General features: G+C 40.9%; 1 protein-coding gene across 1 annotated transcript in view; it reads left to right on the top strand.

Annotated features, from left to right (window-relative positions):
• Positions 1 to 15,178, top strand: part of RYR2 (ryanodine receptor 2) — a 3,071,198-nt gene that overhangs the window by 2,081,638 nt on the left and 974,382 nt on the right. Inside the window, exon 65 of the mRNA XM_078648003.1 lies at positions 3,850 to 4,090. Within this exon, the coding sequence (XP_078504129.1) occupies positions 3,850 to 4,090 (241 nt within the window). The remainder of the gene's footprint in view (positions 1 to 3,849; positions 4,091 to 15,178) is intronic.

Genomic DNA, 15,178 nt, shown 5'->3' with positions numbered 1-15,178 from the left:
TGGGGTTATACCATGTCTGTCAAAACTGTCTGACCATAGCATCCCTGACTGTATGATCCAGGCTATAGTAATGTTTCCCCTTTGGGGGCAACAGAATATCTGGCAACACAAGTCTTTTATCTCCTGGTACCCAAATTTCATCATCTCTTTTGATATATCTTGCTCTGACCCAACTCTGCTGTTCTGCCTCTGCCCCTGACACTGCTTACTATAACCTCTTAACCTCCTCATATGTGTCAGCTGTGGTTAACAATAGGTTGTACTTGGTCTCTTCTTACTCTTTGTTACAGTATTCACTGTTAAATGTACAAGCTCCATGGGCACAGTATTGTGCAACCTTATCAGCATATCTGTTGCTGACTGTCACATAGTCTTCTCCTCTGCAATGGGCAAAACATTTCATGACTGCAATTTGAGCAGGTAACTGCAATGCTTCAAGCATTCTCCTTACAACTTCGCCATTCCATATAAGGGAAACTGAGAAAGTCATGAATTCCCTTTGTGCCCATAACTGTCCAAAGTCGTGAACAACACCAAAGCCACACTGACTATCAGTTATAATTGTCACTTTCAGTTGTGTAGAAGCACAGCATGTCCCAGTAAGAGCGATCAATTCAGCCACTTGTGCAGAAAACACTCCTTGAAGCCAGGAGGCTTCAATTACGCATGTGACTGTCTTAGGCAGTATCCATCAACAAACAGTACAAAATCAGACTCAGTCAGTGGCTCATTTTGAATATATGGTCTTGGCTTGGTGCACAGTTCAGTGACATTGACACAGTCATACTCTATTCCCCATTTTCAATCTCAGTATCAGGAAAGGGTAACAGTGTCAGGGTTCAGGTAGATACCTTTTCAAAGTGACATTCTCCACAGCCAGTATGAACCAATCATACCTGGTCAGGCAGCTGTTTGTCAACTGTTGAGTACGGGTACAAGTCAACAATATCTCAACAGACTGGGGCCTGAATACAGCAAGTGGATGACCCATCACAATACTCTCACACCTTCCTATGCTGACAACTACCACTGCCACAGCTTTAAGGCATCTAGGCAGCACTGCAGCTATGGGATTAAGGGTAGCAGAAAAATATGCCATTGGTGCTTGGGCATTTCTGTGAAGCTGTATGAGCACTGGGAGTGGTCAGCCCTCCCTTTCACTGCAGAAGAGCAGATATGCTTTGTTATAATCAGGCATTCCCAGTGCCAGGGCACAGCAGATACTTTCTCACAGCTATAGGAAGGCAACCAAGCAGCTGTTATAGCAAGGTACCGGATCAGACACATCCTTTTGTGTTAGCTGCAGTAAAGGCATGGCCACTAGTGAAAAGTTAGGAATTCACTGACAACAGTAGCCCAGCGTCCTCAAAAACATCCTGACATCTCTCTGAGTAGTTGGCGGTTTCATTTTCAGGATTGTCAAGAATTTTTCTTGTGGCACCATCCTCTTTCCCTTTTCAAATGATGTTCAAGATATAGAACTTCTGTTTCACAATACTGAGACTTACTTGGGGACACTTTATGTCCATTCTCAGCCGAGTGGTTAAAAAGGACAATGGTTACTTGCTATAACTTTAACTGATGAATTTTAATATAAAACCTAGTGGGAGCAGACACATTTTACCTGCCCATGTTTATGCATGCAAGGAAATGGTGGCCTGGGTACAGGCTCTGCAGGACACCACAAAGGAGCTGGCTCCAAAGGATGGGCTCCCCGGGGCCTTGAAAAGCTTAGAGAGAGGGGACGTTCACCACCTTCACCTTTACTGGGTTAGTCCCTGACACTCACTTTATGATTTCCAACTTCTCAGATCCAAGAAACAAGGAGCCAGAGTGTGGTTCACACCCATAGCCCACTCAGAGGTTCAGACAGGAGAAGAGGCTGTTCATTTTCCTTTATCAAAGCTTCTGATGAGACATAAGGGCGCATGATTGAGAGGCCCCAAGTCACCATTATCTGACATGCTGCACTGCCTGATGCTAGTGCAGCATCTCAGATATGTATTGCGTCTGTGGAAAGCTGGGCTATACCAGCTCACGCATAAAACATGTACAATAGAGCCCAGGGAAGCATTTTCTGGTGCAGGTGATTTTTCAGCTTTTACGTGTAAACAAATGTGCAAGTTTGTTTTCACGTAAAATATATAATGTATAATCATTAAGATGCACAGTGAGGAGTGATGGTTTGGGGATCGCCGCCCTATTGCCCTCTCTAGAGGAGCCATAACTGGTCCATTGGCTACTGGAAAGGAAGACCGAAGAGCAAGGGCCCATATAACTAAGAATACATTATTTGCATGGAGATGAGAAACAGAACTAAAATAGGAGGTGTTCTCTTTCTAGCATGTCTATAGAAACGTTAATTACTTTCAAAATATACCTCGAGTTCCTCATCCATATTCCAACCAAGTGGCACGATGTTCTCAAGATCGATGATGTGTTTGGATTCTAACTTTCTAAGTGTCACAGTCCTATTCCCAATCCCTCTGGTGCTTGGATACATGTTCTACTAAAAAGAAGTTCTCTGTTGCCAATATGCGTTTCTTCTTCTTTTCCAAGCAGGGTGGGTAGTGCTGCTCACATATTGCCTGCTACACGGGCATTCCAGGACATATACCACAAAATCAGTATTACGTATGCAATATCTCACAAATTAAATATTTAACACAGGTCTAAATTTCATTGATTTCATCATTAGGTATAAAAATGTCTATTTCCCGCAGTATTTATTTTGTAGAAAAGATGCTTTCCATCCACCCATGGTCTAATCCAACATATGTGCCCTCTTTGTATTACAGAAGTTAAACTTGATAAATAATTTAACAACTGCAGCATGTACTTATTTTTCAGGCCATGCATGTCCTGTGTATGTTTGATTCTCTTTAACACATGCTTCACCATCAAATGACAATACATTTATTTTAATGTATCATCAAGAAAATTAACTGCTAATGTCTTTCTATAGATGTTCAGAGACATCATAGAATTGACATGTTTCTATAGCACCCATATTTTGTAGAGTCCTCTCAACCTACTGAAGAGTTTCTGTTCTTACACCTGTCTAGTATAGTGGATGTTATATTCAAAAGTGGGTCTAAATAATTGTGGAGATTTAAATAATAAATGAGATTTTTCAGTGGTATTTGGAACAGTAAGGTGTCTAAAGGATTATAATTGGTGGATTGAAGGATGGGATTCTGTGGAGTCAAAGGAGACCTTGGCAACACAGCTGGGGGATGAGCTTGATTCATAAAGAGGTATTAGGTTAAAGGAAAGAGGTACTTGAGTCAGAACAGATTTGAAAACTGATTCTTGCCATATTATGGTCAAGGATATCATCTTGATATAAATAAATTTTAGTGTGCTATTTGTGCACCATAGTTTGTTTCTATTTTTCAGTGACTCCAAGCCATCAATGTCATCTGACATAGACACTAAAATATGTCCAATATAACTAGAAAAATGTTTCTGCTATGTTCATACATATATCTTTGGTCAGTTTTTGGTCACAAACTGGGAAAGTTGTTTCTTTTATGACATCCTTTTCAGCTTCACTGATATGGCAATATTAAATTCAATACTGCTGAAAACACAATGTTTGTAATGTATATCATTTATGTAGATGTCATATTTTAAAGGATTCGTTCTCATTGGTTTTAGTATTCTTGCTTAGTTCAACTGTTGGGAAAGGTTATTCTTCTTACCCTGAGAAAGCCCACTACCCCACGAAGATGTTTGTGGATCTTTATGTGCAGACCAATGAAAGGGGAATGCCTCATCATAATTAATGTCATTGCATTATTATGTTTTCATATATTTATACTAATGAATGGTAATGTTTTCAATCAGTGTTTTCACAGCCCATCATCAGCAAAGTGAAACCCCAGCTTTTAAAGACTCATTTCCTGCCTCTGATGGAGAAATTAAAGAAAAAAGCTGCAATGGTCATAGCAGATGAAGAACATCTTAGAGCAGAGGGAAGAGGTGACATGTCTGAGGCTGAGCTACTCATCCTAGATGAATTGACCACCTTGGCACGGGACCTCTATGCCTTCTACCCTTTGTTGATTCGATTTGTAGACTATAACAGGTAAGGTGAAGTGCTACTTGCAGAGGTCCTTTTTTCAAAAGGTTTTCCTTATTTTGTACCACAGTGCAAAAACTTTTGAAAATAGGATCTTTAAAGCAGCAGTACTACCTAAGAATTTTAAAAACAGAAAAGTTATTCCTTGATTCTCGCTTAGCTTATTTTAGAAATCTGTTATTTATTAATCCTTATTCTCTGATCTTGCAATTCATGAAAATACCACTTACTTGAAAGAACCCTTCTAAATCAAATGAGAATCACAAAATACTTTCGTAAAAACGTGTTAGTTTGTTTATTTCATGTAACTGTAGAATGTGTTACACAATCAAAATCAATAGGGATAAATGTTCTTCTTTATCTAGTTTCTTTTAAGTTTCCTTTAAGAAACTATACCTCATTGGCTTCTTAACTTCCCATTCCCTCTGAGAAGGAAAGGCTGTTTATTTTTTAATATTTCGCACATCAATTTTGCTAATTTATTGCTATAAATCAGTAGATTCTACTTTGACAGCCTGTGTTTTTTTCTATAGATTTACATGCCTAAATGCAAGGATACCCAACATTTAGATAGCTATAGGAGGGTGGCACCAGAGGCTTGACATTCTCTTGAAGAGGTTTTGATTAACACAGTATCTTACCATAGAAGCAGTTTCCACATTTTAATACTATAAGTGAGGAAAGCCCAAGAAACCTGTGAATTAGATAGTCCACAAAAGCATAGTGGGTGCGTAGGGCTAAAACAGATGACAGGTTTCAGACAATAATTGACAAAGAGGAAAATGTTCAGGCATACAGCCTTGTCCCCATGGATAGAGATGATGAGAATGTTTTCATAAATCAAGATTGAAAGCAGGCTACACAGGCTTTATTGACTCAGCTAGATGTATGTCTGTCAGATAATTTCATTCAGTGTATGAGTGGAACAATGAATAGAAGAGAAAAGCGGCAGTCAGGTAATATAGGTGTCCACCAAAAAATAAAACCATTGACTTAGAGGTTTAGGTCTTCAGTATTAGGTATCAGATCTATTTGTCGAGTTGATTCTCTAAGCAGATTTTGAGGAAGGTCCGTCTTAGAAGTTATTTGGTAAATGTAGGCAGGTAGTGAGTATGAATTGTGTGCTGGTTCTGTGTAGGTTAGGAGGAAGTTGTCTTTGAGTTGAAAAGTAAGAATATTTGGTTAGGAAATTGCATTTGTGGACTGTGAAAGAGGATGGTGAAACCCAGAGTATTGCTTAGAAATATAAATATGAGCTCCTCCACAGAACATGTGAAAGTGTGAGTATTATGTTTTGTGACAGGTAGAGGGCTTCGGTGAAAGTGTTTATAGTGACACAAAAAGTATTTTGAACGCCATCCTTGTCAATTAACACATTATGTTCTCATCAAGAGTGTCTATAGTATGAGATCTTTTAACAGCTATAGCAATGGCACACATTGATTATTTGGCAGCAGTATTTCCTTTTTATTTTACTAATAAGCACACTTACAACTTTTCAAAGATTCATGTTGACCTTATCTAATCATACACAAAAGAATTCTACTTTTACACAATCTATACTAATATAATAAAGAGAGAGCCCAAACCTTTGAGGCGGGTAATCTCAGGAACCACAGCACCAGTCACAACACCCAATACAGCGTTGGAAAGGGCAGTTGCAGCAGAAGGACATAGGCTTTGCAGATGCCCACCATATACATTTAAAAGGTAAAAGAACCGTGCCAGCAAAGTAGTCCCTTGTGGGCGTGTCTACGTTGTGCTGTGGGCATGTGCTGGGGGCGTGACAAACGCTGGGGGCGTGTGGTACGTTCCGCCCTTCATGCCATGTCTCATATTGTGTGCCAATCCCACCCTGCTCCCTTTAAATACCCCTGCACCCCATAATCATGACCCACCCTTACTCCTTAAAATACCCCAAGACCCTTAAACACTAACCCATCTTAACCCTATAAATATACCCTGTACCCCAAAACCCAAACCTATCCCTAAACCCTAAAAATATCCTGTACCCCAAAACCCAAACCTAGCTATGAACCCTATAAATACCCCTGTACCTCAAAACCCAAACCTACCCCTGAACCCTAAAAATACCCCTGTACCCCAAAACCCAAACCTAGCCTTGAACCCTAAAAATACCACTGTACCCCAAAACCACCCCTGAACCCTAAAATACCCCTACACCCCAAAACCCAAACATAGCCCTGAACCCTTAAAATACCCCTGTACCCCAAAACCCAAACCTACCCCTGAACCCTAAAAATACCCTGTACCCCAAAACCCAGACTTAGCCCTGAACCCTAAAAATAACCATGTACCCCAAAACCCAAACCTACCCCTGAACCCTAAAATACCCCTGTACCCCAAAACCCATACCTAGCCTTGAACCCTAAAAATACCCCTGTACCCCAAAACCCAAACCTAGCCCTGAACCCTTAAAATACCCCTGTACCCCTGTACCCCAAAACCCAATCCTACCCCTGAACCCTAAAAATACCCCTTTACCCCAAAACCCATACCTATCCCTAAACCCTAAAACTACCCCTGTACCCCATAGCCCAAAACTATATCTGAACCCTCAAATACCCAAACACCCCAAAACATATACCTCAGTACCCCAAAACATATACCCCTATACCCATACTTACCTTATCCAAGCATTAAAAAAAAACATGCTTTTACCATTCATGCATTTACATCGAATTTCGTTGTAAATGTATGCGTGGTAAAAGCATATAAAATGTAATGCCATGCATTATAATGGCATTGCAGAGTCATGGTACTTTCGTAATGAAAGTATGCGGAGTGATGGTATGCAGAAAGAAAGTTACGGAATAATGGGTGTTTACCCTCCCCCGGTAAGTGCATTGGTGGCATGGCGGCCCACATCTCCAGCAACATACTCATATTTTTTCACCACCCATTTGAAAAATGCACAGGTCTCTCTCATTGATGCCCAGCACCGACATACACTTTTAGACACACCTCTCGCCACAAGTTCTAGAATTGCGAACTTTAGAGCTGGGGAGCTACGTTCGAATCTCGGCATCAGCTCAACATCCTGTGATTCCAAGCAAATCGCTTTGCCTCCCCGTGCCTACCACAAATGAATGTGTTCTTCTGTAATGTAAATTGTGCTCATGCCATGTTGTCGAGTTCGCGCTATATAAGATTGCAAGGAAAAATAAAGTAGGGAAACTCGAGTTCACACACTACTGAACACGCACTCTTAAGTGCATCAGCAGTGCACTGTGAATCAGAGCATTTCACAGGCCTGTCACAGATAAGAAATGCTATCAAAACGAAATCCTACAAAACAATATACTACTGTCCGGCAGCAATTCATACCCGGACAACGTCGGAACGGGCTGCTAGTCATTGATATAGACGGTGAAAGGACAAAGGGAATAGGGAAAACAGACACAGATCAAAGTGACTAGCCCTTATAACAGCGGTGACTAGCACTTGCCAGGTAACAAGTATAACTTCTCAAACTCATCCCACATTCCTGTAGTTATGTAATACAAATTTTACATGTATGACAACAATTTCCTGAATCCAACAAAAAATTATTTCTTTGAGCTTTGACTTCTAGTGATATAGAACATGTGGTTTGCCAATAATTAATGCCATCAACATCCACATTTAAATTTCAGAATGCAATTCAGCCTTTGCCTCAAAATGAAGCCTACGGGCTAAATTTAGCTTGTCTAATATATCATCCTAAAATGTTTTTGCAATTGGACAGAACAAAATGCCTTAAAGTAGGTTAGCCTGTACAACCCAACATCTTTAACAAATACCTGACTCAGACAAACATAGTTTGTGAAATGTTACTGTTTTCTAATGCATATATTCTGTTGTTGAATTCTCAGTTTATGATCAGGACCATTGCATATTTGAACTATGGGCTTTTCAAAATCATGAAAGAAATATCAATTCCAAGTTGACGCAGGCAAGATGTGTTTATCGTTTCCCTCAACCTTAGGAAATCTAGACCACAACTGAAATGCATGCATATTTCGAAAGCCTTAAGATCTGATTTGCCACAAGATTTAATTTGATCTGGTACACCATCTTGTTCTTCTGATTCCTTTCCAGAATTTTCCAAAGCCTTCATATGATCTATCAATAAATTGATATGAACCCCATATAATAATCACAGTAGCAAAAATACCACAATACCATTCACTGTCCCCTAATTAACATTCCTACTTCCATCGAATTTCTATTCTTTCCATATAAACATGTTTCCATATATTTTAGAAGAGGATTGTTCCCACAAAGGAGCAAAATTACATTTATTCATAGCTACCTCTCACTTAAGACAATTGTTGTATTTTATATATGCTGGCAAATAGTGCCCCAATTAAATGTGTGTCCCCTTCAAGTCCTTTTGAACACAGTGCTACAACTAATCTGAAACAGACTGTAGTCCTGCTTTCAATGTATCCCCATAATTGTTGCTCTGTGTGAAGAAGTTTAATTGACATCCGATCTAGAATAAACACTTGATTGTATTTTTCTATGCATGGTAAATTAAAGCCACCTTGAGCACTAATCTGAAATCCATATAAAGACAATTCAGTATTATTATTTCAAACCCAAACCAAGTACTAACTATCTCTTTAAACTAGACATCTAATAGTTATTCTATCGCAGATAGTACAAAACCCGACAATTGCAGCCATCTTGATGCTAACTAAACTCTTCTGAACATTGCCCAGGTCACCTTCCCTGATCTTTCAAAGGCCGATTTTGTCTGCGCTCAGAGGTACCTGTCAAAATGCAATAATTTTGCAATATATATCCAACAGGATTGATGCAACCTTCCACATTTCTCAGAATCCACAGCCAACGTGACATTAACACATTTGAGATAGGACGTAGACACAGGAAAGGAGACAGGGGCGAAATAGTGAAACAGAGACACTTCAAGGTGTCACACTGCTTGGGTTTGATATATATTTTAGGAGCCTTGGTGGCTAAAGAAAAGAGAATAGTTGTATTATGACTGTGGTGCTGATATAGGCAACTAACATTTGATATTAGGTCTGATATACCTGTTGGCACTCTCGATATTTCCCTCTCTGAACTCTGGTATGAAACACAATACTTCTCCAGAGCAGTAATATATTTAAAACTAATATGCTAACTGCAAACAACACACTGGGCTATTATATATTGTTTGCTTAGAAAGCTACATTAATATTGGATAATAGCCTTCTGTAGATCTGATTGCATTCAGTGTAAAGTTTATTAGGTTTAACATTGAAAGGATTTGTTAACATCATTTGGTTCACATAAACACTTCAACAGTCTTATTCTATTTCTAATCAATATCACATTAATGTAAAAGAAACCATATCATACCCTACTGTACCTTACCGTACCATACCATACCGTTCAAGAACTAGTTTGGCAGTTGTGACTCCACTAACTTCTGCTGTTGAAGCAATGTACATTAATATTTAGTTTACAATCCTGATGGATTTCTGTTTGTAGAAATAACAAGTGCAAGCGAGTCTGTGATCCTAATTAATGATACCTTATAGAACTAGCAAAATGCAAAATATGAATTTGGATCCTAATAAAAAATTCCTTGCGAAAACTAGCAAAGTGCAACATATGAGTTCGACTCCTAATGCTAGACTCCTTGTGTAAACTAAGAAAGTACAAAATACATGTTTTTAGTTTTAGTCGAGAAAAACGAAAAAGATTAATACGTGCAAATCTATACCCTTAGACAAATTGCCTCCAGAAATACTTCACTGAATGAAGGTATCTCTTTCATAGTACCTGGTTATGAGGACTCCCACTTCTACATGGCAAATCCCTGCTTCAGCAACAATGAGTCATAATTGTCTAGCAAGGATGCTCTTTGTACTCTTTTGTTCAAAATGGTACCACTTTTTTTAAGTCTTAAGATAGTCATGTGGCCCAGGGACAGGTAGTTCGTCTCACCTTAATTTTGTTGTTTAGCATTGTTTGTCTTTCTAAGACATGAACTTCAGTTCAGGGAACTCCCATACTCTCCGCACCTCTTCATCTGTTGATTTTCCGGGTAGCATGTTGCACAGGCTAATAATGCTCGGGTAAGAATGGTGTGTGCTGTATCTTGACATGACAATAACATAACCCAAACCTAAATAACTCAATTTGTATATTGATTCCCAAAATATTTTATACCGTCTGCCTTCCACTTAAATATATACTGATTCACATGTAACTTGCATGTATGCATAGTTACATTAAGAGTATTTAATTACTCCCAACTGACATTACACCTTGAACACTCTCCAAAATAGTTGATGTAAGAGAGAACATGGGAAATACATTGATCAGTTTCACATAAATTGACAAGACATTGCCAGTTTATAGCAAGATTTTCTTTTAATCTAAAAGTCTGTTGAGATCGCTACCACCTAAGGTCTGGTTATGAGTCTGGCTGTCCATGGACCACCAGGCTCATAGAGGCATGGCGTGGCAGTCTCCTGACTGGCCTGTTACAATAAGGGCGGTCGGACTGCCATTGCCCGCTTCAGCTGCTAGGGAACCGCCAAGTCAGGAGTTCAGGAGGCCGCAATATGCTTTGCGTCCTGACAAGCACATTACGAGTTTCCGCTCTGCCACGGTTTTCATGACGGTTCTTCCTCCTTGAAAACCGTGGCAGAGAGGAAACACCCTTGCTCCTCTGCACCCTGGAATGCATGCAGCGGGCACAACATGTGCCCCCCTGTATGTATGCACCCATTTCCTGCATGGCAGGCACTTGTCAGGCCATGCCGTGCAGGAACTGTTTTTGGTGTTCCCATTGCAGTGCCCATTTTCAGGGCACTGCTGTGGGTATGTCAAAAAGGCTCGCCAAACACGAGAATAACTCGCAAGCTGGCAGGCAGCCTGACCACAGGTTTGACGGTGCGGCAGCCTGGCGAACCCAGATCCACACAGCCAAACTCGTAATCAGGCCCTTAGAGTTCCAATGCAAGAACAAATTACTGCAAAAGACATGAACAATAAGGTGTGTGTCCAGTGAATCGCAATCAAGATGGAAGCATACATCAAAGGCAGGAACATAAACAGATTCAGTGTGCCAACCTTCCATTTTAAAAAGGTATGGTTCAGAGGAATGACAGTGGAAGGAACCCGGTCCCTGTGATTATGAAATCCTTTATGGGAAACTGATTCCAACATTTTATAGGGCTATGGGATGTGAGACATTAAGTGTCCTTGAGTTTGCCTCTTCTTAGATGGCTGCAGTTGACCATCCCTTTGGCTTCACACAACGGGGCAGGCATTGAGTGCACAGCACGTGCTGCTGTTATGGACACAATATGGGGACAAGAGTGAGAGGAAATATGGTCTATGTAATCCTGGCCAGATGACACTCAGAAGTGCAGAGAAGTGCAGTTTAGAACAAAATTTGAGCTAAGACATCAGCAATTCACAAGGTATGTGCCGGAATATGGATTAACCTACTTTGAGGAAGCAAGTCTACAGACCCTTTTATAGTCTTTGTAGTCAAGTGCCTACATTTTCCCAAGAGATCTGAAAATGCTTGCCTGTTCCCAGATCTTCTTATGTAGGAGATATTCTTCTAAGGCATGTGAATCTGCAGAAATGTATATTCTGGAGAAATAATGCAGTTTACATCGGTTGTAGATCCATAGTTAAATGGCGGCTTGTGTTTTTACTTACCCCATGCCCTTGATGCCCTCCCTTGCCTGTTTCCATTGATTGGATGCATTTGGTTGATCCAAGCAACTTTCCTTGAGAAAATGAAACTAGAATTGTATCGCATCTCGCTCTGGTATATTGTGATGTAAGTATTGTTCAAAAGTAAGTCTGTTACTTTTAACTCTTTGAATGGCCTGGATAAGAGTGTGCCTCATTATGTAAAAGGGGGTTTAGGCATTCAAACACTGGACTTCTGAACATTGATGATGTATAATTCTAGAATGATTAGGGTGTGCTATTGCTTGTATTTTTATGACATTTCTTTGTACCACTGACTGCTTAAGAATATTTTTTGATGGTTCTACTGCTTTAAGATATAATGATGTAACAATCATGCTTTCTTTTCGACCTGAACGAATAAGTAACACAAATGTTCGCTAATAAAAATTAAGCTCTCTGCCCTCCTTCTCCACAAAAATACCCATGCTTTTTTAAGGTTTTTGCTATACCGTGCATTTAAAATACACTGCACAGATACAGTTCAAATTGTAAAATTTGGCAAAATGTGTGCAATGAACAATTCTGGTTGCGAGAAAAAACCCACAGGAATTGATGTGGAAATGTATTTCCAGGCATTAAGTTCCCATTTGTCAGCAGAATGTTTGTATTCGATGTCTCGGAAATAGCCGTCTCACCAGGTGATATACTTCTGGGTATCAAACATGTCACAACAAGTTTTTAGTGGGGCCGGGCAAAAATCTTTGTGGGTCAACAAATGTCATGAGCTCTGCTTTAAGGTAAAACAAAACACGTCCTCAAAGAAAATGATAACATAGATGATACACCATCTGGCGCCATCTTGTACTTTTGGCTGTTAGGTACCTCCTCATTAACAAACTGGTGTGCTTCAAAATGTAGAAATAGACTTTGGAGCACAAGCACATGCCCTAAATAGCACAGGGTCTGGAGAATTTCATTTCTAATGGCCCTCCTATAGGGACAGTTTCAAATATGGGCTGTCACTTCTCTAATAATAGGGGCCACTTTGTTTTCTTATCTTTTGAATGCCTAATTTTTTAAGCGCATGCTGCACATGTTTAAGTACCCCGCTCGTGTCATTTGCATAGTGGCTATTGTGGGGGCACATGCACTACTCGGTTACCGGGCTACTTTTTTTAGCTGCCAGTCCTTATGGAGGGATGATACGATACAGACCCGGAAGGTAGGGTGTTTGTTGAGCACTCCTACTCTGAAAGCTTTCCCACCACCCTTTTAAACAATTTCTTTGTTTTTAAACCTGCTGTTAGAAATGAGGGTGTCTAGTTGGCAATGGTTGGCTCTTTGACCAAATAGGGACCCTTGCTTCTAGTCAGCGTAAGGGGGATACACTCCTAAAATAACCCCTACTTACCCCCTTGGTAGCTTGGCACGAGCAGACAGGCTTATCTCAGAGGCAGTGTGTAAAGTATTTGTGAACACATACGGCAATACAGTGAAAACACTACATAAGCGCACCACACCAATTTAGAAAAATAAGTAATCTTTATCTAAACCAAAACAAGACTAACAAAAAAATCCACAATACAGTTATCAAGATATCCTTAAAAATAGGTTATTCACTCAAATACAGCTTGTAGCAACAAATAACTCCACCTGGAGTTATAACGACTTCTTGACAGATGAAAATCCGAAAGTACGGCACCGACCGCGAGGTGCGCCGGGTCAGGCCCACAAAGAACAGTACCTTGGAAAAGATGAAAATAAAGACGCGCATGGCGTTGGAGAGGTGATGCTTCGTTGGCACCGTGCGGCGTCGTTTCCTTACGACCCCATGGGAGGTGAACCCTCTGTTCCTTACTGCGGTGCAGGGGAGGTGAGTCATCAGTTCCTTACTGTGTCAGGGAGGTGACATCACGAGGACAGCGAGGCGTCTGTTCCTTATGACGGTACGATGTCAATGGATAATGAGTTACCCACATCAAGAATCGGCTCCGAGTTGATGAAGCACCGGCGTCAAGGATGGCTTCGCAGTCGAGGCTGCGAAGCAGCAGGCATCAGGTCTACTTTGGAAGTTGGGGTGGTGCGTCGTGCTCTTCACGAGCGATGCCCATTGCTTCAGTGCAGGTTACGGCATCGCTCGCTGGCGTCATTGTTGCAATTTCCTTCTGTAGCAGCTGAAACAGCAGTTCCAGATGCAGAGAGACAGAAGGGGTAAAGTCTTTGTGTCCCTGAGACTTCAGAACAGGAGGCAAGCTCAGTTTCAAGCCCTTGGAGATCTTTTTCCTCAAGCAGGTGACAAAGCAAACAGCAAAGTCCTTTTCTCCTTTCCTTGGCAACAAGCAGCCACTGCAGGCCAACCCCAGACAGCAAACAGCACAGGGACAGTATTCCTCCTCAGCTTCTCCGGCTTTTCTCCTTGGCAAAAGTTCCTCTTGATTTCCCAGAAGGGATCTAAAAGTCTGGGCCCCACTTTTTATACACACAAATCCTTTGTTCTCTAAAGGCAGAGAGTGTCTGTACCCAGCCATAACCAGTTCTGTCCTCATTGATGCTGCTTTCTGGCAGGAGTCAGAGACAGTATTGTTGAAGGTAGACCAGGCCCATTCAGGTGAAAAGGAAATCTCCTCCCCTACTCGAAATGCAGCCCAGGTCCATTTAGCCCAGCTCATCAGACTTCTAGAGCCACTGCCCCTCTCCAGCCCTTGACATCCAAAAGCCAGACATGCAATACACAAACCTAGCAGAGACACACTGGTTGGTTAGGGAAGAAAATACCTACCTTCTAAAAGTGGTATTTTCAAACACAGAATGTAAAAATCATCCTCACTAAAAGATGCATTTTAATATTCTGAGTTCAGGCATACTAAACTTTATATTGCTACCTTGTTCCTAGGGCCAGTTATGTTTATAACATATTATAAACAAACTCCCCATTCTGTCCTATGGGAACAGTTAGTCTTGCAATAGTGAAAAACGAAATTGGCAGTAATTGCCAGTAATTCACTATCAGGACATGCCGTACACACCAGGGCATGCCCTACCTTTTACATACATTGCACCCTGCCCACAGAGGTACCTTGGGCCTACCTTAAGGGTGATTAACATGTAGAAAAGGTAAGGTTTAGGGACTGGCAAGTGTGTGCACTAGGCAAGTCGACATGGCCCAAGACTGCACACAGGCTCTGCATCGGCAGACCCGAGTTACATTTACGAGCTGCTTCTGAGGGTGGCTTAATCAGCGCTGCAAGCCGACTAGTAGCATCTGATTTACAGGCCCTGGGCACACATGGTGCATGGTACTAGGGACTGACTAGTTACTCAAATAGCCACTCATGGAAACACCAATCCATACCACAATTTACTAGGAAGCACTTGCACTTTGGCACTGAACAGCAGTGGCAAAGTGTCCAAAGTAAC

Source organism: Lissotriton helveticus, chromosome 6 (assembly GCF_964261635.1).
Source record: "Lissotriton helveticus chromosome 6, aLisHel1.1, whole genome shotgun sequence".
Lineage (NCBI taxonomy): Eukaryota > Metazoa > Chordata > Amphibia > Caudata > Salamandridae > Lissotriton > Lissotriton helveticus.
Note: the sequence above shows the minus strand (reverse complement) of the source record. Positions and strands in the feature narration are given on the sequence as shown.